A 23780-nucleotide genomic window follows, 5' to 3' on the forward strand; every position below is an offset into this window, starting at 1 on the left:
CCATATCTTTATCAAAACAAAGTACTATTTCTGTTCAGGCTACAATTTAGTGCTTGAATATTGATAGTGTTATAGACCACCCTATACTCAGTCACTGTCTTATACCTCTTTCCTTTTCACACAAAAAGCAGCTGCAAAACAAAGTTTTTCTAAAACCAGTCAAGAGTAAACTTTTTTCTCATTTGTCTTCCAGACACGAAGATCGATTGAGAAGTTATTAGAATGGGAAAACAATAGGTTATACCACAAGGTGAGTACCACAGGGAGCAGCTTCGTACCGTTGGGGTCTGAATTGCACAGTATGGAAACAGATGCTTTTGTTGAACTAAAAATATGAAAGGTGGACAAATGGGTTAGTCTGTGTGCTGCAATAAAATAGAGCTCATTTTTCTTCTTTTACTCTCCTTCTTGTCTAGCTGTGCTTGCACTGGAGACTGAGCAAAAGGAAATGTGAAACGAATAACATGATGGAATATGTAAGTTAAAGGGCTGTTTTGTGAGTTTCTCTATTAAATGATCATTTATTTTGCTTCTGATCTTATTCTTTCCATGATTATTAATCAGCAAAGGTGTCAGGAGCTTAATCTCCTGAGTGCAAGGATTTTCTACGGTTCACAGATGCATGGTTTCATGTGCAAGACTGATTTATAAAGTTATGAATGACTTGAAAACAAGGCTTCACTGTGTTCTGAAAAATAATAAATTAATTGCCAAGATAAAATAGGCTGAACATGTGTTGATGGAGTGTGAAATTTTAGATGCTGTATAAAGAATAACCACAACTTTGGTTACGCAGCAAGTCAGATATGGCTTTTTTATATAATGCTAATCAGATTTCCAAGTATGGAAGAAAACCTTTCAGTCAAGCCGCTGGAGCTTAAGAAACCTTTAGCCTTTATAGATTTTAACTGCCCATACCTCAGTGGCCTTTAAAGAGTCTTTTAAAGTGTTATTGGAATATTATTTTGTAAAAATTATCTTAAAAGTAAACAGGAGATGAGATGTTGCTCATCCTGTGTTTATTCTTTAAACGATGTCTAATGGGCATGTATATACAATGAATTTTAGAGCTTAGAATGGGATTTAATTTACTGACTGCTTGATTTACTTGAACAGTTTTTCTCCTTTTGAAAAGTTCAGAATACTGTAGAAAATTATGAATCTTTATTCTCCCTCGAGCTTGGGTATTTTATTTTAAATATGGAAAGGTAATATACAAAAATAAAAAGATCTGAGGAAGAGTTAACTATCTGACACATCATTTCTGACAAATTTTGTCTATTCTTTGAAACAGTATAGACATCATAGGTTTTGTGTGTGTGTGTGTGTGTGTGTGTGTGTGTGTGTGTATGTGTATAAAAGATTGATGAAAACAGTGCTTAGATACTGGAAATAGTTGGAAATTATCATAAAATTTTTTTCTCTGTAGCATTTTCTCTTTCATTAGCACAATCAAATCCCATTTCTAGCCTTGAACATAAAAGATATCTTTAAAATGTCTCTTCTTTCATAGAATATCTCTATTCAGTGAACCAAATAATGTAGATTTTATCATTATCTATTATATTAAGCATGTTAATTTATGATGATAAAAAGACACTCGATACTTCTTTATAATAATAAAAGCACATTCAAATAACTTGTTTTGAGATTGACCTATGAATATGCTAGTCTTATATTTTCATCATAGATGGTGAGAGAGTTTATGTATTTTGTGAGGAGGGATGGATATGTAAGAGATTTAAAGGATTTTGTGAAAAGAATATTTGCTATATTTATAAACCCAAACACTAAGCTTAAAATGGAGCTTTTTATTTATTTATTTATTTTGCACATTTCTAAATTTACTTTGGAAAGCAAAACATAAAAGTTACTCCCAATACTGTTATTTCCAGATAGAACTATAAGAATGTCATTCATTCATAAAATATGCATATTATATTCATGTTTATTTTTATGATGTTCTATTATTAATTAAAACAAAATAATTTAATTTAACCTTCCAAAACATTCTGAACTTATGTGCTGTGTTTGTAAAATAGTTCCCTTTAATTATCATAAATTTTTAGATAAACACTCTACTAAGAAGAGTAGTTTAAAAAAAATTGCTTAAAAAATGTATTTTTCTAAGTTTTCTTGGAGAGAGAGAGTGTGTGTATATGTGTATGTATATGTTTGTGATAGTTGAATGGGGGAAAAACATAATTTAAAAAAACCCCTAAAAATAGTTTTGAAAAGTTAAGATAGTAAATAATCTACCATATATATCTATTTGACCTCAGATTTTATTTAACTTACAGAAATTTCATTTGTTAGTTAAAGGGAAGTAATTCTCCTCGATTATATTTTGAATATTGGAGTAAATCTATGAAAAATACCAACTTGTACCAACTTTTTTTTATTAAGATATGGCAGAGCAGTATGATCTAGAAGAAATGAGACGAGTGGTTAATTTTTATGTGTGGCTTCTGAAGGGAAAAGTTTGTAAGATATATTCTTTAAAAACTAGTAATAATTCAAGTATAGTCAAAGATTGCTTTTATTATTCATTATGTAGTATATACTGTAAAATGTAATTTAATCATCAAATTTTAGAGCTACAAAGAATCTTGTCATCTCTCCAATCCCTTTATTTTATAGATGAGGAAACTGAGAAACAGAGGAATCTAGCTCAAATAAAGAAGCTGGATAGGAAGCTAATAAACATTTTGTAGGCTAATAACAGGTCAGGAGAGTGGCCCAGGGGGCACCAAAGGATAAGTCAACTAGGAGAGGAATGTTTTGGAGCCACGTATAGAAATACCTTCTTTATTGAGACAGATCAAAAGCCAGAACTGAAGAGTGAAAATGAAGGTTTCTGGCCCAGATGGCTAAATGTAGAAGAGTATCCAAACCTGGAGGTCATATCAAGACACAGTTTCTGAAAAAGAGTGAGGAGTTCATCATTTAGCATCTATTCCATATAGAGTTGGAACAAGAGGAAGAATTGATTGTAATTTAAGACAGTTCCAAGTTTAGAATAAAAATCAGCTCTGGTCAACTTGTGTCTTTCTGTGTTACTGTGTTTTGTATTTGTTGATTTTCCTTTAGTTTTCTTGTAAAAAGTCTTTTGGAACAAATTTTAACCTTTAATTTTGCTAACTTGAAAAGACTGTTTTTAAAAAATTAAGAGAAAGACGACCAACTCTTTTTCTAGAGATCACATATCCTGGTACAATAAAATGAGAACAACTCTAGGTAAAAGGGAGGAAGCCCGAGGAAGTGAATATTGGGTCAGCTACAGCCACCATAGGGCAGTAGAAAGGGCAAGGCTTTGGAGTTAAGACAGTCCTTTGTTCAAATACTGACTCCACAATCCATGGTGTTACACTTCTCGGATCATCAGTTTTCTCATCTATAAAATGAGTATGACAATACTTGCCTCACAGAAAATTGTTGGGATTAAATAGATTCATATAGTGTGAAACATTTGGTATGTAGTTAGTTCTCAGTAAATGGTAGCTTCCTTTTCTCATTCATTCATGCATGCACTCTCCTTCTGTCTGTCAGAGGCACTATCAAAATCATTTTAAGTGATGGAATATAACTGAAGTTTTTTTTAAGATAAAATTTTTTTTTAATCTTTTTAAAACTTTTTTTTCTCCTTCTACAGGTCATCCTCATAGAATTTTTACCAAAGACACCGATTTTTCGACCAGATTAGCATTTACTTTATTTATAGAGACTTTCCAAGTATGTTGTCTTTCCAATGGTGCCTTGCTTGGTGCTCTCCTGGTGGTGACATAACATTGGTTCTACAGAATCGTGTGGTGTTTTTTTCCGTTTTTGTTTTTTTAAATAACCGCATGTTCTAAGTGTGCATTTTTGTCAGACTTTGCAACAGTTATTTCATACAGATGTTTAATACTTAAGTTATTGTGCTCTTTTATGTTATGTATTCTGATTTTCAAGGATTACTTTTTTGTATTATCAAAAAAATACATTTGAACTTAGCATAAAAAGTGGCCAGCCTTTTTTATTTTACCACCAAGGTACACACAGTCCTTTATTTATTAATTCCTTAATATAGAAAAAGACCTTTGTAAGGCTCTACTTATCTGTTCTAGCAAGCACCCTCTTTGTATTATTTTCTTGCTTTTTAAATTTATTATCATTATTTTAAAATAGTAAATTTTCTTTCATAGCTTTTTGAACCCTAACATATTTTCTCATACAATTCCTAATGCTCTGTTTACAGCAGAAATATCTGAAACATTGTGAAGACGTATCAAAAAGTTTTGAAGGTATTTCTGTCTTCAAAAGTAGTAAGGCAGGATTAAATTATTTTCATTAGAATAGACAAATCCCTGAATGGTATGCATGCATCTAATGGTTACTAGAGCTCAGGATCACAAAATATAGTAGCATTACAATCTGTATATTTTTGATCAAGATGATATTAATAATGGCCTTATTTGGGTTATTTTTTATTGTTTATCAAATCTTGTATACAAAAGTATAGAAATACTCCTTTAAAAAATTTCTAAGGAAAATATTTGTCCCAGTCTAACACAGTTGTAGAATGGATATGTGTTTCTGAAAAGTTTTTGAAAGAAAGCAAAAGTTGTAGAATTAAAGTAAGCTGGTGTTTAATACCCCATTAATATTTAAAACAGATTATTACTAAGAAATGAAGGGCATATTTAGTACCGTTTTAGTCCACTAGTTTGCTTTCAGTCCAGTTATGTATACTTTTTTGATTGGGAGTGTGACATACAAGTTTGAGTCAGATCAGTTTGTTTCTTTCAAATATGTACAGACATACATTTTTTTCTCCTTTTGGTTGTACATATCTCCATGCATTTTAAAACTTTCTAAATTTCTAAATGGCCTATGTATAAATTTTTGTTTTTATAAACCTGAAATTATACAAATTTTGTGTGTGTCAAGAACTTGTTCCGTACAACTGTGGTATCGAGCAATAATGTGAATAACTTTTGAAATTATATAAACTATGCTTAATTTGTATTAAGAATTGGTACCACTATATAATACTTTTTTTCCTTGTATTAAATCTTTTAAATACCAGTTTCATTAATTTATATACCTGTATTTTTAAGAAGTATTTATTTATATTTCTCCAAAGTACTATTATTCTATGTAAATTTGGATAGTTGAATGCCAGTATCTTATATCCTATATTGGACATTAGGAACTGTCTTAAAAACTAGGATTTTTTTTTTTTTTTTTTGGTCTGAGATTTATTTGTTTCCTTTGCCTCCCAAAATACCAACTTGAATTTATATAACACTTTTCCTATGAAAAGCTCAAAGTACAAAGGATTTCATACACTTCTCACTTTATTTACCTTGTGTCTTGGGTGTGTCCTGTCACCTTAAAGTAGTGCAGATTAAAAGGTAATGCTGTTCGGAAACTCAGTATTCCTGTTTGGTTTCCCTGTGACAGATTATTGTATGGAGAATGCTAATTCTGCCTCAGGATTCCGAAAGAACAGAAAAATATGATGACTGTGTAGACTATGCAACACAGTTTTCCAAATCTAAAATTTTGTAAATTTGTAAAGCACCATATTAATCAGCTTTATAGGAAGAACTATACCTATTTAGGCATAATTTTTTCTCCTATTATTCTTCTATAAATTGTAATTTTGACATTATTATATTCCCATAAGAATATTGTTAACAGTAAGATAGTTTTCATACTTGATAATGTTAAGTATAGGATTTTTAAAAACTTTCCTAATTTTATTGAGAAGTATCAACATGTCAGTTGCTTAAGGATTCCCTAGAAATGGGCACTCATGCTTCTAATGAATATATAGAAAAGAGCTGTCAATGCTTAGTATGTGGCATTACCATAAGCCAGTGATGCTTTGAGGAGTTAGATTTTCACGCTTGGGTTTTCATTAGTACCCCCCAGTGTAAGCCCTCTGGTTTACCTTTTCTTGAATCATGAATTTAAGTGCCCATGTTACTGGAAATTAGGAATGTCAGAGATGCCTGTGTTATATGAACATTAGTCCAAAGAAAGTGTTTTAAATGATGATCTTTAGTGTCTGTTTTCTGACTTAAAGTTTGTGAGACATGAACCATAGTACTTGTAAAACTGGCCAAGGAAAGGTATTAGCAGAAAATCTAATGTTTAGATTTTACTTATGATCTTTGTTCATATATTACTGGCATTTTACAATTAGTCCAGTATCCCTTTGTGGAAACATTCCTTTATCAAATAATGTACTTTGCAAACTTTATTATATTTTAGTACATGACTTTTATATACCTAAGTTAAAATATGTAGTCCAAAACCTAATGACTACAGTAAAACTGAAGTGACACATTTAGCTTTTAAGGTATATATGCCCCTCTCTCACAACTTCACCTATATCAAATGGTCATCAGATGATTTTTTAAGACTTTTTAATGACTAGGTTTCATCCATTTAAAATATAAACATATAATTTTGGCCTGAAATCAACAAGTGTTCAAGCTTGAATACTAGTAAACAATGATATCCTTTTCTTACTAGAGAACTAGTTTTGTAACAACTTTCTCCATGGTTGTATTTTCAGTGTTGTATGTAGAGAGCTTCTGATTGCTTCTTTATGTTAATAGACACAGGCTAACCGTATATAAAATCTTGACAGCATTCCATATCAATCTTGGTTATAAAAAATGATATTAAATAGTAACATGTACAGTTGGATCCATAGTTGCATGAGTTCAAACTACACTGGTTTAATATTTTGTATATAGACTGTTTCAACTTTTATGGTATTTGCTTCACAGTTATAACCATTAGCTGCTTGCCTGATGTTTCACTGTAAATATTTGCTTTGGCTCAGCTCTTGGTCAGTAGTACTAAATCATAAGTACCTTGTGTTTGAAACTGTCTTTGACTGAATTCCAGCATCTCGTCCTGGACTCTGTTTCCTTCTCCTATCCCACTGAAGTACTGTGGGTCCTTTTGCTGCCCTCCTGATGTCCAGAGTCTTCACCCAGGCGTGGACATAGTTCAGAATTGCCTTTCTGTCTTCCCAGTAAGAATGCTCCCAAAGCTCCCAGTAAGAATGTTAATTTTTTGGCACTCTTAGCTAGGTGTTTAGAAAGCCAGTTAAAGTGAGTCAGTCACATTAAGTGATGAATGGCTGACACACTGAATTCTGCTAAAGTGGTACTTGCATTTTTAAAAGGGAATTTTTTAACTTAAATTTCCAATTGGTGCAGTGGTACAACTGGTGTTTTCCTTTTCAATAGACCCTATCAATCTGGACTTTCCAGGAAAGGAGTAATAGAATGGTTGCATATGGGGCTTCTCAAACCACTATTTCTGAAGAAAGTTGATTTATGTTAGTATTAAGGTGGAAAGAATAGGCTCAAGACCAATCCCAAACCAAAATATTAGTTATCCCATAATAATTTGTGTTTAAATAAATACCCTTTTTAAAATAAATAAAACTCTTAATTTTCCATGGATATAATAGCCAACTTTATGTTGTTTTTAGGATCATACCTTTTATATAAGTTGAGATTTGAAGGAGATTTGTCTTTAAATCTTGAGTTACCTTGTCTGTACTTTTACAAAGATTTTTAGATAGTAATTTAGGAGAAACTTAAATATTGTTTACATTATTAGTCATAATTTTGTGTACTTGTTTCTGTTCGAGGGAGCAATAGCCCCCCTACCCCTGCCACCTGCCCATGGTAAATTGAAACAACAGAGGTTGTTTGTAGCCTTAATAGACAGTAATGAAAACGGAAATTCAGATTGCTGATTCTGATTTTGAATTGATTTCTGATGTTCTGCAAGATCATCAAGTTACTTGGCATCTTTGCTTTTCATTTCCACAAAAGGAGGATACTATGACTACCTCATATTTTTTAATCATTTATTTTGCTATTATTAAGTCCTATATAGAAGTTAAGTAGCTAGATGTTTAATAGTAATGACTGAGTAGCTTTTCTGACTTATTTACAATATCGGCAGAAACTTGAGTTATTATCAAATTTTGCTTTTAAAATGAAAGAGAGTGAGTACTTCCTATATATACTTATAGTAATGCTTTGCTTGTTTAAAAAGTCAGGTATAATATTTGAGAAAAGTTTCTAATAAGACCTTTTAAAATATAGTTACACCTCCAATATTAAAGTAAAATTACGCCTTTCTTTTGGTTTGTTTTTTAACATTTACTTCATAAACATGGTGCTCTGAATTTGAGAATTGACTTTCTTCTCCTCATGAAAAATAGACAGTATATTGCTTTCTTAGCTCTTTATCTCAGAAATAGTTCAGTGAACTAACTATACCAGGTAATACTTAATTTTGGCAGATAAGCTATCTATTCCTTTTTTTTTTTTTTTTTAAAGAACCATAATGTCAACCAGCCTTCAAGAGAAGATAAGTAACAGGTTGGTGTTCTGGCTACTCTCCTCTACTGGACCATGATGTACCCTCAAACTGCAGATTTTTCTCTCTCATTATTTTTCCTACTGGTTCTTAATTTAGTAAAACTGGTTCCAGTTTTTCTCAATATAAATGCTATATCGATTTAAAATGTTTTAGAAGAAAAGCACATTCTAGTTCCTCAAGAAACCTTTTGTACTAAATAAAAGACCACCATCTCTTCCTTTTTTCCAATAGCAGTTTGTTTAACTAGGTAATTACTACAGTCTCATTGCATTACCATGAAGTCTTCATAAACAGGAGTTTGTTTTAACTGAAGTTATTGAAGCCCTTTAAAGTCACTTTCTTTTTACATTTGTTAGAGCTAGTGACATTTTGACCTCTCAGAAGAGTTAAGCATTGTAAAACTGGCAGCGGAAAGCAAGGTAGACATGATTTGGAAAGCAATATGCTGAAATCTACTGTTGGAGAGAAATAACTGCATTGTTATCCTACAGTTTGGTTTACAAAGGGGAAAGTTACGCAATGGTCAAGAACTGCACACAGCTTTCTTTATGTATTACAATGGAAATTATTTTTTAAAAGAAAAATACTGTTCTAGATAGAGTTTTCCTCTGCTATATAATGTCCTTTGAGAAGATAGGAGGCTACCTTGAATACAGTATTCTTCTATTTATTTTTTATAATTTAAGTGTGACAATTTAAAAAAGTACCAAATAAAGGATTTTAGGAATTTGTTCCTATGTCCTTGATGAGCATGGAATAGTTTACAAATAAAATACCAATAATTCATCAGAAATTTTTGATGGGTGAGCAGTTATGCAGACCCAAGAGGTTCCTATTAATTATGCTTTCAGGTAATTCTAATTACATTCAGCTAAGTCTAGTAACATTAAAATAAAATGAATACAATTTTGGTAAAATACGCAGTTGAATTTTAAAGCTGTGTATTATATTTTTCTTTCATTATTGAGAAATTAAAGCCATTGTCAAACGAATATCATCTGTTTTTGTTAAGATGAGATTTTTCTTATGGTTAGATAAAAATTTGTTGGCTTTTATAATTGTGAGGAAATCTGTATTTAAGGTGGCTTAGTTTTTGTTCCAGTGTAGGTTGCAGTATATTTAGTCTTGCAAAATTAAACCTTCACTGACATGGTTTTTCTAGTAAACAAATGGAGACCTAATTTGAGCTACAGGATTTTTTGTTTTGTTTTGTTTTTAACTTTTACTTTGCTTGCTTGCTTTGCCTAGTTGAGTTTTTATTGTTCTTAAGTGAGTCTGTTGTAACACATGACTTCAACACATGATTACATGCTCAAAACTGAAATGTGGGCTAATTCACAGTATTTGGTCTCTAAAGACTATAATATGTCAAATAAAATTTTAAGCCAATTTAGGTGAAGTTGGAAAAGGGAGTCTGGAATTTAGAGATCAAATCACTTTAAAAGAAATTGACCAAACTTAATAATGTCTGTTGAAATGACCATGTGAATGAATATACATACACATATTTCTTCTGTAGACATGACCTTTACAAATATCTGGGAATAAAATATTTAACATTATGAATATGAGTTTAGGAACTATGAGCAATAAACTTATTAAAGAAAATTTTATATTGTGTTCATGAACTTGCTTTAGAGTTGGAACAAAGAAGAGGAAAAAATACAACTTTACATATTACCTTTTTTTTCCTCCAAAGATCTTATTTAAGTTGTCCCTAAATTTTTAAAGCCAATACCGCTATTAAGGTTTAGCATTGGTTTTTCAGTTTTTAGGGGGAGGCAGATAATTCTAATCACTATTCCTGTAAATGTACACATTTAGCATTTAGCTAAAGTTTATCTGTTGCATTGTATCAAATGACTATTTGTCGTACAGACTTTTATTTTTTTCATGTTACTTGATTGACCCAGGTTCCAGTGCAAACCTTTAAAAAAAACAGTTCCATATATATGGAAAAAAGTGTATGTGTGTGCATATATACACACACAATTCTAAGATAAAGTAATTATAACTAAGACATTATAACTAAGAAATTCACTAAGACATTTCTGCAGTAGGCAGTAGAGATGCTTTTAACACTAAGACATTTCTGCAGTAGGCAGTAGAGATGCTTTTAACACTAAGACATTTCTGCAGTAGGCAATAGAGATGCTTTTAAAACTCCATCACCTGGATTGTTAGAGTTAAAATGCAAAATGACAATTGAGTCTATTTGAAACATTTAAAAACTAAGGGAAATTTTGTGTTTGTGGATAATATTTTTGTTTCCTTGAATCATCTCAATATTGTAGTTTTAAAAGAATTAATTTCTTATTTTCTGAGTTTTATTCCTTTACTTATTTTTCTTTTCATCCTGACAAGAAAAATGCAAGGGTTCTCAGAAGCATATTAAGTTTCCCTTTTCACAGGTGGAGACCTAAGCAAAAATGCCATTACTGCTTGCATTAGTTACTATCTTAGAATCCATCACAGAAAGCCCAAAAGATAGCCCAACCTTTTGTACCTACAGTCTTAGATATTGTTAGATAGCCATTCAGTTTTCTTTACATTGTGTGTGAGATGAATATTTCTTGAGACTTTTTTGTTTGCTTTACTAAAGAAATCAACGAAGGAAAAAAAAAAGTCCAAAAAACAAAACAAACAAAAAACACCCTGTAACTCATGTGAAGCATGCATGGTGTTGTAATTTCAGTTTGCAAAGTGGTGTGATACAATGTTGCTGAGCCAAAAGCACATGATAGATTTAATGTAGCCAATTGTGTACTTTTGAAAAAAAGAGTAACTGTTCCCTGTGAGTTAATTTTGGATTTTTTCAAAATCTCTCTTTTAGGCTTTGTGCTGGATTCTTCCAGACAAATGCGTATTCCATGTGGGCCACTGTTCTGCTAAATGCTCTCAGTTCTCCTTTTGCAATCAAGATTATGTTGCTAAGGAGATTTTGCTTTTATTGGTGCCATTGATTTGTGTTAATACGTTTTGAATACCTCTCCGTATTCTTCCATAGACAAGGCCAAAAGAAAAACTTCCCCGAGTTTCCCAATTTACATTACAAATGGAGCGGTGGTGTAATGAAGCCGATATAAAGTGGGCAGTTGAAAGGGAACTAAAGAAGGGCACTCAAGTGAGAAATGAAGAAATGTGCTGAGTGTAGTCTGTGGGCTGCCTTTGGTCCAGCTGCAGGAACTGGCTCCGGCCATAGGTAGAGTGAGTGAGCACCTCCCTCTGCAAAGACCACCCACTTTTTGGAGCCCAAGCTGGCATACCATAGATTACCTCATTGACTAATATAGGGCCATTTAAAAAGTGAGAAACTCTTCTGAGGTGGCAAAGAGATTATTCTGTCTCACCCCCAAATCTCTCTTTGAGTCCTTCCTAGAGCATGACTGAGGCTAGACTTCCTATACATTATGACCTTAAGTTATCCTTTAAAGGAAGCCTTATCGATGATTGTGAGGACCAGCATATTCAAGTATTGTTGGTATGTCTCTAGGTGAGAAGGATGTTAACTAGATTAAATTTAAGGTTTTAATTATATGCTTCTTACTTTGTATCATATTCTAGACTCCAAAGACCATCTTCTTAAAAAACTCAAATGTTCTGCTGTGAATGGAAGGAGAATCCAACTTGACATGTCTTGACTCAGTGATTTACTTACAGTGTAGTATCTGAAGGTGCCAAAGAATACCTTTGTGGCACAGTCATACCTTTTAGTGGTTTACATTGTTCATTCTGGTGTTAACCCATATGGTTTTGTTCTGTTGGTCTTTTAATTCAAAGCACAAATACTGCACGGATATAACCTGAAGAATTTTTAGACATTTTAAATTAGAAATGTCAGTATATTCGAAACTATGAAAAAAATTGCTACACAAGTCTGAAGAAATTAAGAATTGATCACAAGGAAAGCATCTCAAGTGTTAAAAGAACAAGCCTGCATTATTTAGAGGTGAAAAATGACTTGTTTCTGTCAAAATAATTTATTAATTACTTCAGCAAAATAAAAGTCTAAATTATCAGTCCTTTAATGTAGTATGATCTGGTCAAAAAGCATAAATTGCAGAGGCATTCTGCTACCAGTGGGAAATAAGAAATTTATAAAAACATCTGAAAAGGAAATCTTTAATTTCTATATTTATAGTGTCTCCTCAGTAGGTTTTTTTCTCCAAAAGATACTTGTCAGCTACTGTGCTTCATGGTTAAAATCCCAGTTTTCAGACTAAATGTGGTAGGAGTTTTTGTCATCTATCCCCAAATCTTCATGTACTGTACTTCTGGGGTTTTTTTCCCTGTAACTTTTTTAAAGCTTTTAAAATTAACTACAGCTTAAAGACTAAGGTTGAAAAATATAGGGATGAATTTATATTTTCAACCTGGTATTTTTGGCTGTATTTGTCAATTTCTATATTAATGATACCATTCTTCCATGGTATAATCTTAAATTTAAGAATTGTATTATAGGTAAAAGGTAATGAGACAAGTAACACAAATATTTCTGTACTATATATTGAGAACTTTTTTTTTTTCCAAATTGGAATTTAATCTATTGAAACTGACTTAAATTACTTCAAGCTTATGCTTGGAAAGACTGACCTGACGAGGTGGGCAAACCTGTTTGTGTACATAAAGCATAAGCAGTATAGTTTTACTCTGAGCATCAAACATGTAACAAAAACTAATGAAGCTATTTTGCAAAGATAGGTAAAGTTTACCAGAGGCATTCTAAGATTTATGAACTCTGAAAAACCAGCTCTTCATAGTTTTCTGTTTATAACATTCTATACCTGCTGGAAGGTATTTTTGTAAAAGAATGTAAGTGTAAGAAGTCAACCATTCTGCCCAGATTGACCAATATTTCTTATATCTACTGTTTAGAGCAAAGATGAGTTAGATCTATAAATACATGGTGAGTGTTTAAATACTATCAAACCCATCGACAATTAATCTGCACTAGGAGAGCCTTGCAGAAAGTATGTGTGTAGGAAAGCACTATCTTCTTTTCCAATTCTGTCAGCACAGGGCCTTGCTCTTTAGTTATAGAGACCACATACATTTTTAGAAAGATAGAATCTCAGAGCTGGAAGAAACCCCAGTGGTACCCAATGGGGATGTGCCTTGGAATCAACTGGGGAGTTTTTTTGTTTTGTTTTTTTCAAATACACTTGTCTGTACTGTCCCACCCCCTACCACCCCATTAGAATTGGGAGGAAAGTAGAATATGTATATTTTGAAAGATTTTTCTCAATTATGATGACATCGTTCTTCCCCATTCTAACCTTATAATGACCTAAGGAGTTTGTCATTTATCTGTGCTCACAGATTGTTAGTGACAGAGCTTATGTGTGTGTGTGTGTGGGGGGGAGTCTTTCCTGCATTAAATACTATAAATAGAATCTTCCTTTTTGCAAACTTAGCAATTTTTTAAAAATCCTAAAAGCTGTCATTTGAAATCCAGAAAGTGTTACCAAGATTGATTCTTTGCAACTGAAAGACTATCACCTATGCCTAGAGCACCTAAAGGCAAATTGTTGAAGAGAAACAACCCAAAATTGCTTATCTCGCTAAGTGGTGAAATTCTAGCTCTATCTACTGTCCAACCTGAGAACTGTGACTTAAACATTTAATTATTTATCGCTGGTCCGTGTGAAAACATTTAGAATGGCTGGCTGGCAGCCTACCAGACCCTGAGTTAAACATTCTACAGCCTGACTAGACTGCTGGGTAGCCAACTTCACATCAGATTAAGCACATTCTCTTCATGATGAATAGCTTGGAACCCAAAAACTTGATTTCCTTACAAAAAAATGCAAGGGGTGTGTTGTTTTCTAAGTTAAAATTATTTTATGTTTTACTGCCACCGTTCTATTTGTGATTGTCAGAAGTATTTTCCTTGGTGGTGGTGAGATAGAAGAGAAATGGACAATGACGGGCTTTTGGTACTAATAAAATTCAAAAAGGACTCCAGCAAGGTTGGACACAATGCAGCCTAGAGGTGAACATTCATGCATTTTGCATAGAAAAAATTTACATTTCATTAACATTTTAAATTACAAAGGCAGGTCTACAAATACCGATTTGTGTGCATGTGTGTTCTCATTGCATTTTCCAAGCAAATGGTGAATAATGTAATGTTAACTATATTGTTTCCTTACCATTAATTTCCCTTTTTATTTTAAAGTGTAAGCTAACTGTAATGTGTAGTAACATTAATTTCAGTGAGCCGTACTTTACGTTATCTATGGATCTATGCACGTAAGCTCTGTGTAATGTTCGCTTATGTAATAAATGCTTCTTTGGGATAATGAAGGGTACTCTGAGCATCATTGCTCAGCTATGTAGTAAACCAGTTCTCCACAGACTTGCCATTCTAGTTCTGCATCCACATGAATAGAAATCAACTCTCTTGATAGTGAATGACAATATGAAAACGTAATATTTGATGATGAACTTTCACTAGATAGGATAGAGTTCAACTCCAGTTGCCATTCTTTCAAATATGTTTTTGGGAAATTTATGCTTCGGGAAAGTGGGAAATTACAAAGAATCTGAAAGGGTTACAGAGGAAATGGTGGCTAACTATGTAATGAATTGAAATGTTGGAACTAAGAACTGTGCTCAAGGGAGCTGTCTGTCCAGCAGGCTGCCAGTTGAGAGTAATTGACAAGCAGGTGCCTGAAAAAACGACAGGAAAGGCCTATTTTTAGTTATTGGCATCAATAATAATGACATTATGGCTTTAGGCCATGATTGAAGAAAATTATTTTCTGAGAGTAAAGTAGTGTATCATGAATTTAAAGTGTTAGCTGTTCAACTGCAGGAAGTTACAATGTCTAAAATTTTTTAATGACTGAAAACCCTTCGACCAGAATCTCTCATTTAAGAACGTGTTCTCGTGCAGTTTGAAATTTTTAGCAGCTTAAAAACAAAATTAGCTTTAGATATATTTTTGATAAAGGAAAATTGTAAAATATACTTTAAAAATCACAAAATGTTTACTACTTTTATGAATGTGTTTTTTCATTTATTGAATGTTTGGAGCACTCTCAGAAACTTACATAGTTTTGGAGTTCTCAAGGAACCAGCCATTAGTGAAGAATATTGATATTGCAGGATTACTGAACTCTTGACAGTTACCTTTCTTACACTTCTTCTAGCAGTATGGAGTCCCTATAACTATGCTGCAAATGTGCTATTATTTTTAAATGCCACATTTTCAAACATGAAAGTGTAACTATGAACAATTTCTTGGTTATCTCCTTTGTTTCCCCATTGAACTACCCTGATTTACTCATCAAAATTGCATTCTTGAAATGAATTTATATCAAGATCACAAATGAAATTTATTAAACCATTCACAATCAACTGGAGAATGTTTTTAATTAAATAAGATGAAGTACAGGAGTTAGCAATGTTGAAACCTAGATTCTTAAACAGTATGTTAAAATTTAAGTATGCTTTTGGGGTAATATTTAAATAGCTTAAAACAAAAGGAATAAAAGAAAAATGATGTTTGCTTTTAAATAATTCAAAGTATTGGCCAGAGATAGAAAGTCAGTGGTAGTTCTGCCTTGAAATAATGCTTAGATTTCAAAATTTGAGTTTTATTTTTATGTTTTTATTTTTTACAAAAAGATTATTTTTGCTTTCTTCACAAGAGAGTGTTTAAGACTTTGAACTTTTTGAAACTTCTAGATGTAATAAGTTTTTAAAACAAATACTGTAGAAATAAAGAGAATGTCAAGTATATTTCAAACAAGATAGAATTTACTATTATAGCAAATCTGTTTACTCACAAAATGGCATTTCAAAGATATCTCTTAAAAACAAAAGGGGAAAACAAATTTTTTAAATTTATTGTCATTTTAGTGCCACTTTAAGCATGTTTTGACCCCAATTTTATTCTTCACAATTTAAAAATAGATGATGGTAATCCTTTTCCCTTCAATAAAAAGGAATCCAGCTCAACTTCTAAAATCTGTGTTTATAAGCTGCCCTGTTAATACACACTTTTCTTCATAGGATTGTCCATCACATTTAAGTAGATAAATAACTTGCCTCTTAATTATTTCATACTAGCTATATGACTTTATTTTCATTACTTTCAACAATTACAACTTTAGCTTTAAAGAATACTTCTATCAGTTTTTTTGCATCAATTCAAAATTCAGAAGGTACAAAAGACAGTGGTAGCTAGTTTCTTTTTTTTTTTTACATCTTTATTGGAGTATAATTGCTTTACAATGGGGTGTTACTTTCTGCTTTATAACGAAATGATTCAGTTATACATATACATATGTTCCCATATCTCTTCCCTCTTGCGTCTCCCTCCCTCCCACCCTCCCTATCCCACCCCTCTAGGTGGTCACAAAGCACCGAGATGATCTCCCTGTGCTATGCGGCTGCTTCCCACTAGCTATCTATTTTACGTTTGGTAGTGTATATATGTCCATGCCACTCTCTTACTTTGTCACAGCTTACCCTTCCCCCTCCCCATATCCTCAAGTCCATTCCCTAGTAGGTCTGTGTCTTTATTCCTGTCTTACCCCTAGGTTCTTCATGACATATTTTTTTCTTAAATTCCATATATATGTGTTAGCATACGGTATTTGTCTTTCTCTTTCTGACATACTTCACTCTATATGACAGACTCTAGGTACATCCACCTCATTACAAATAGCTCAATTTCATTTCTTTTTATGGCTGAGTAATATTCCATTGTATATATGTGCCACATCTTCTTTATCCATTCATCTGATGTTGGACACTTAGGTTGTTTCCATCTGCGGGCTATTGTAAATAGAGCTGCAGTGAACATTTTGGTACATGACTCTTTTTGAATTATGGTTTTCTCAGGGTATATGCCCAGTAGTGGGATTGCTGGGTCATATGGTAGTTCTATTTGTAGTTTTTTAAGGAACCTCCATACTGTTCTCCATAGTGGCTGTACCAATTCACATTCCCAGCAGCAGTGCAAGAGTGTTCCCATATCTCCACACCTTTTCCAGCATTTATTGTTTCTAGATTTTTTGATGATGGCCATTCTGACTGGTGTGAGATGATATCTCATTGTAGTTTTGATTTGCATTTCTCTAATGATTAATGATGTTGAGCATTCTTTAATGTGTTTGTTGGCAGTCTGTATATCTTCTTTGGAGAAATGTCTATTTAGGTCTTCTGTCCATTGTTGGATTGGGTTGTTTGTTTTTTTGTTATTGAGCTGCATGAGCTGCTTATAAATTTTGGAGATTAATCCTTTGTCAGTGGCTTCATTTGCAAATATTTTCTCCCATTCTGAGGGTTGTCTTTTGGTCTTGTTTATGGTTTCCTTTGCTGTGCAAAAGCTTTGAAGTTTCATTAGGTCCCATTTGTTTATTTTTGTTTTTATTTCCATTTCTCTAGGAGGTGGGTCAAAAAGGATCTTGCTGTGATTTATGTCATAGAGTGTTCTGCCTATGTTTTCCTCCAGGAGTTTGATAGTTTCTGGCCTTACATTTAGATCTTTAATCCATTTTGAGCTTATTTTTGTGTATGGTGTTAGGGAGTGATCTAATCTCATACTTTTACATGTACCTGTCCAGTTTTCCCAGCACCACTTATTGAAGAGGCTGTCCTTTCTCCACTGAGTGGTAGCTAGTTTCTGTTCTCTCCAGTTGGCTTCCACAAAGTGACTGTTCTGTGGTGAGTCTTTTTGGTTTTATTTTTGTTAGTATTTATTTTCCTTTTAGTTATCAAAGAGATTTATTTCTGCACTATGTTCCCAAATTATGTTAACTGCTAATCCTGGAATAGCAGATGAAAACTTCTATAAAAAATATATGTTTAGTTCCAAGAGATGACACTGCTGTAACGTAACCTAAAGACCTGTTGAACTTCTGTTCCTGGGTGAGAAAAATAATCCAGTTAATATCTTCCAGTCCACAATAGATCTAGGAAAATAGTCTGAATACCAGTTGTCCACCATCATGGGTAATGTGCAGATTACTAAATCATTAATGTAGATTTCTTTAGTGCCAGATAACAGAGCTAAACATATGTTACTAATGAAATTGGAGACATTTGACTTGTTCTCCTTAATAGTGCCATACTCTAAATTGGTTTGATTAGGGAAGGGTGTAAAGAATATTTGTTAAGCTTGGCCTGTTTCCCGGCATTATGCCAAGTACAAAGGCTATCAAGGGAAATAATATCACTCTACTTCTGAAGAGTTTAGGCTGGAGGAATAAACATGTAATGTGGTATAATACGTGCCAATAATCAAGGGAATTATGTGGTACGGTGGGACTACAAAGAAGCAATAAATTTTGTATTGGGTGAGAAGGTCAATGAAGTCTTCAGGAGATAGTCATGACGATTTTGAAGGATCAGTTGAAAATGGACAGGTGCAAAGGCAGAGAGGGATATAAATAAGTTGCATTAAAAAATGGGTTCTGCATGACTGGAAAATAGGGAAAGCCTATCTGGTATGTAGTAATTATCTCTTAAGTTAATGAATTATGGGAGAACATCAAGAGATAAGGCCAGAAAAGGGAGAAAGGGCATGTGTACCATGCTGAAATTTTTTACTCTAACCTGAAGCTATTGAAGGATTTTTAGAAGGTGATTGGACCTGATCAGATCTCTCATTGAAGAACTCACTATTTTAACAATAAGACCAAATAATAGGTAAGATGGAAGGAATAAAGGTGTAGAAAAACAGAATTGACTTTTGTTTAACAGAAAGACTAACCTTCTGACAACTCTGGATAATTACCTGGGACATTATCAAGGAATCTCTGGAGTCAAACCTGGACTGTAATTCTGGCTCTGCCACTTTCTGGCTATTTGACCTTGGAAATATTACTCAACAGTTTTGTGCCTCTGTTTTCTCATTTGTAAAATAGACTTATAATAGCACCTGTTTGAAGAAATGGCTGTGAGGATTAAATAATGTAATGCATATATTCTATTGACAATGCCTCCCAACCTAAGATTACCAGGAACACATGAGGAGTTGAACAAAATTGGGTTAATTGTTGAAACTAGAGCACACACGGCGGTGTATCGGTGGAGCTGTTACAATCAGAGGGTGCTGAAAAGACCTTATAAGATTTGGGCTCGTGTTTGGTGATTTGGAAGAGTTCAAGGAAGCAAGAGTTTGGTCTGGATTGCATCCTCTCAGGAAGTGGGATCATTTTATGATTGGGTATCTTAATGCATCTTGTTTAGATGGTGGGAAGAATGAAAGGAAGTTAAAGCTGTAATTGGTAAAGAAGCAGCAGTCACCTAGTTTTAGGTGGAAGGGGGGATATTTGGTATTTTGTGCTTTGCACTGTGACTTGGCTTTCTATCTGTGCTTAGACAAAATTATGAAGAGGTCTTGCCTGTTTGTCTTATTTCATCAGGGTCACAGAGTGACCTTGCCTGATATTGATGTTCTGTGAGATTAAATTTATGTTCAACAAGAGAATACCAAGACCTAGCTGACAGTAACAAGCCAGTTCCCAGATGCCAGGGGGCTGCTTTCCTCTTCTCATCACTCAGCATAATGCCTATCATAAATTTAAAGCTTAAAAACTATTTCCTAAGGAATTGTAATATTGAACCCAACTCTCAAATGCATTCTGACCCAGTAAGTCACTCCTTTATGTTACTCTGAAGCATTTAGTGGACCCTAGTTTAGTTTGGTCTATTTTCGACCTACCCTATTGGCCTGCTCCTTTTCTATGTGAGTAGACTTTTCTTATGTTTTAGATTTTTACTTTGAGTTAGTATTTTTCATACTCAAAAAGTATAGATCAGAATGTTAAACTTTTTTTAAAAATTAATTTATTTTGGGCTGCGTTGGGTCTTCGTTTCTGTGCACGGGCTTTCTCTAGTTGCGGCGAGAGGGGCGACTCTAAGAATGTGGTTTGCAGGCTTCTCATTGTGGTGGCTTCTCTTGTTGCGGAGCACGGGCTCTAGGCGCGTGGGCTTCAGTAGTTGTGGCACGCGGGCTCAGTAGTTGTAGCTCACGGGCTCTAGAGTGCAGGCTCAGTAGTTGTGGTGCATGGACTTCGTTGCTTCGTGGCATGTGGGGTCTTCCCAGACCAGGGATCGAACCTGTGTCCCCTGCATTGGCAGGTAGATTCTTAACTACGGCACCACCAGGGAAGTCCCCAGAATGTTAAACTTCTAACAACAGATTCTCTGAACTTTTTTTTTTTTTTTTTTTTTTTTTGTGGTACACGGACCTCTCACTGCTGTGGCCTCTCCCGTTGCGGAGCACAGGCTCCGGACGAGCAGGCTCAGCGGCCATGGCTCACGGGCCCAGCCGCTCTGCGGCATGTGGGATCTTCCCGGACTGGGGCACGAACCCGCATCCCCTGCATCGGCAGGCGGACTCTCAACCACTGCTCCACCAGGGAAGCCCTCTGAACATTTTTATAAAGGTTTAAAAATTAAAAAATATAACCATTCCAACATCTCCATTTTATGTAAATATAACACTGGCTAACCTTTATAGTGTTTCTCATGGCTGAACTTTATTTACAAAGTGTAGTTATTTGTATAATATCTGTGTTCCATTATATACCATGAAACCTGTTAGTCTTGTTGTCTTATCTCTAGCACTAAGTGCAATGCCTGGCACATAGTAAGTGTTGAAGAAATGGTTGTTGAATAACTGAAGGAGGAGGAGAAAAGAAATTGTGTTTGGGAAGCAGAACTGAAACTAGAATCTATTGAGTGGTTACTCAATGCCAGGTCCTATTTTAGGCACGTTGCAAAAGTTATAAGGAAATTCTGGACATAAAAGTTAGTATGTCTATTCTGCAAAGGAAACTTAAGCTGAAGATAAGTAACTTGTTCTTCTAGAAAGTGATAAATAAAGCTTGATTCCAGACCTGTGTCATACATCAAACATTTAATAAACACTCATCTTGTATTGCACTGGGAATTGAATTTATCAAAGCCTATCATTAGCGATTGCTGCTTTGTAATTACATCAACTCCTTCAGCTCCTCTCCCTCTGTCACAGTCAGCTGGGAGTCTCAACTTGTTTTAAACACAGCTATCCCCCTACTCTGTGCTTGCACCTAACAGCTGAATGGGGCTGGAGAAAAACCTACCACCAGTGCTAATTTCATTTTCAGTTCATTATCACAAATGTCAAATAGTCACCACCCAAATATCTTACCATACTTCACATATATGTTTGTTCTCTTACTCTCCAAAATTACTTTGTCATACCTTCACTTCCCACTTCAAATGTTCAACACCAACCTTCTCTTACTACTGAATCTTTCCATCAGCATACGAACATTCTCTTTTACCTCCTATCTTTAAACAAAATAATACCCTCCCTGGACCTCATATTTCCTTCTGCCGTGTCTCTCACACCTCACAGAAAGCTTCTCAAAAGTTCCCTCATGTTTCAGCTTACCTCTACTGACCCTTACTAGGTTTTGGTTACCCACTCCCCTGAAGCTGCTCTTGTCAAGATTACCACACACTTCCACTTTGCCAAATCAGTAGTCACTACTCTATGTAAAAGCATTTACTCAGGGCTTCCCTGGTGGCGCAGTGGTTGAGAGTCCGCCTGCCGATGCAGGGGACACGGGTTCGTGCCCCGGTCCGGGAGGATCCCACATGCCGCGGAGCGGCTACGCCCGTGAGCCATGGACGCTGAGCCTGCGCGTCCGGAGCCTGTGCTCCGCAACGGGAGAGGCCACAACAGTGAGAGGCCCGCGTGCCGCAAAGAAAAAAAAGCATGTACTCAGTTGACCACTGCATCCTCTTCATAGGCCCCCTCCTCTTGTCTTCCCTGACAGCATGCTCCCCCAGGTTTTTGCTCTTTGTTCCATCCATTGGCTTCAGCTCCTCCTCTTCACCTTTAAATGTTGGCGTGATCCAGGGCTCAGGTCCAGGACTTAACTTTAGCTCTTCTCTTTTTCTACCCAGTCTCATCTAATCCCATGCTTTAGATACTATCTGTATGCAAATTTATGTTGCCAGCTCTGACCTTTCCACTGAGCTATAAATTTAGATATCTAGATGCCGACTTTACACTTCTCTCCTTGAATGACAAATGGGCATTTCACACTTCTTGGTTTTCTTGGTTTTCTCCCTGTGAAAACTTCTTTTTTCATTCTTCCTAACCTCAGTATATGGCCCCTCCTTTCACTCAGGTATTCAAGACAAGAACCCAGCCATTGTCCTTTTCCCTCCATTTCCCATACTCTCCATACTCTACCTTAAGAATACATCCTCAGTACATTTCTCTCTGTATCCATTGCTTTCACTTGTGTCTAAGCTTCCATTATCTTCTGTCAGTTCTTATCTGAATTATTATGATACACTTTTTTTTTTTTTTTTTTTTTTTTGGCGATACGTGGGCCTCTCACTCCTGTGGCCTCTCCCGGGCTCCGGACATGCAGGCTCAGCGGCCATGGCTCACGGGCCCAGCCGCTCCGTGGCATGTGGAATCTTCCTGGACCGGGGCACGAACCCGTGTCCCCTGCATCGGCAGGCGGACTCTCAACCACTGTGCCACCAGGGAAGCCCTATGATACACTCTTAGCTATTATTTAGCTTCCTTCCTAATCTGGCTCTTGTCTACCTTTTGACATATCCTACCACCCAGCACCCAGTCTCACCCACTGCAATCCCACTGCTGAACGGTCTTACTCAAAAGGACAAAGTGCAGTCCTCCTTTGGGGTCTTTGGTTCAGTGTTGCCTCTGCCTGGAATGACTAACTCCTGTCATTCAGATCTCAGCACAAGTGTCCATTCATCAGTGAAACCTTTCCCAACCATCCAGTCTGAATTAGCACCTCTACCCAGTCAGTATCCTACTGTATTCTCTTGACTGTGCTTTTCACTGTCTGCGTTGATCTTATTCATAGTTTTGTCATTTGGTATGTCTTCTATTAGGGTACCAGCCCCACAAATTGGGGCCCTTGCCACTATATTCCCAGCACTAAGAACATTGCCTGTCACATGATAAGTACCCAATAAATTTGTTGAATACATAAATATATAACCATGTTTGTTTTAATATCAAACTAAATTTCACCCCCACAACTTTGACCCTAGGAAAACGCGCCTTATTTCTCCTATGGCTTTGTGTGTTCACGGCTTCATTACCTCATTTCTTTTTCTTTCTTTTTTTTTTTTAACCTGGAACTGGGTCTGCATCCCCGCTTTGCCTGAGAACCTAAGGTCAGAACCTGTGATAGGCAGAATGGTCCTTAAAGATATTCACACCTTAATCCCCAGGAGTTTTTTGGTTTTGTTTTGTTTTGCTTTGCTTTTTTAAAGTTCCCTGTGCTATACAGCAGGTTCTTATTAGTTATCCATTTTATACGTATTAGTGTATATATGTCAATCCCAATCTCCCAGTTCATCCCACCCCCTGC

The 23780-nt window shown here is 34.9% G+C and overlaps 1 protein-coding gene across 4 annotated transcripts in view; it reads left to right on the top strand.

Moving 5' to 3' along the window:
- CHIC2 (cysteine rich hydrophobic domain 2) overlaps positions 1-23780 on the top strand; it is a 92652-nt gene that overhangs the window by 42421 nt on the left and 26451 nt on the right. The window contains exons 4-6 of one of the 4 annotated variants that reach the window (XM_060148156.1): positions 194-250; positions 417-476; positions 8364-8405. In XM_060148156.1, the coding sequence (XP_060004139.1) occupies positions 194-250; positions 417-476; positions 8364-8402 (156 nt within the window). In that variant the 3' untranslated portion in view covers positions 8403-8405. Of the gene's footprint in view, positions 1-193; positions 251-416; positions 477-2820; positions 3152-3652; positions 5062-8363; positions 8406-23780 lie in introns of those variants that run through there. The other 3 variants (XM_060148157.1, XM_060148155.1, XM_060148158.1) reach the window with 3 other exon arrangements.

This window comes from Lagenorhynchus albirostris, chromosome 4, assembly GCF_949774975.1.
Source record: "Lagenorhynchus albirostris chromosome 4, mLagAlb1.1, whole genome shotgun sequence".
In the NCBI taxonomy this organism is placed as follows: domain Eukaryota; kingdom Metazoa; phylum Chordata; class Mammalia; order Artiodactyla; family Delphinidae; genus Lagenorhynchus; species Lagenorhynchus albirostris.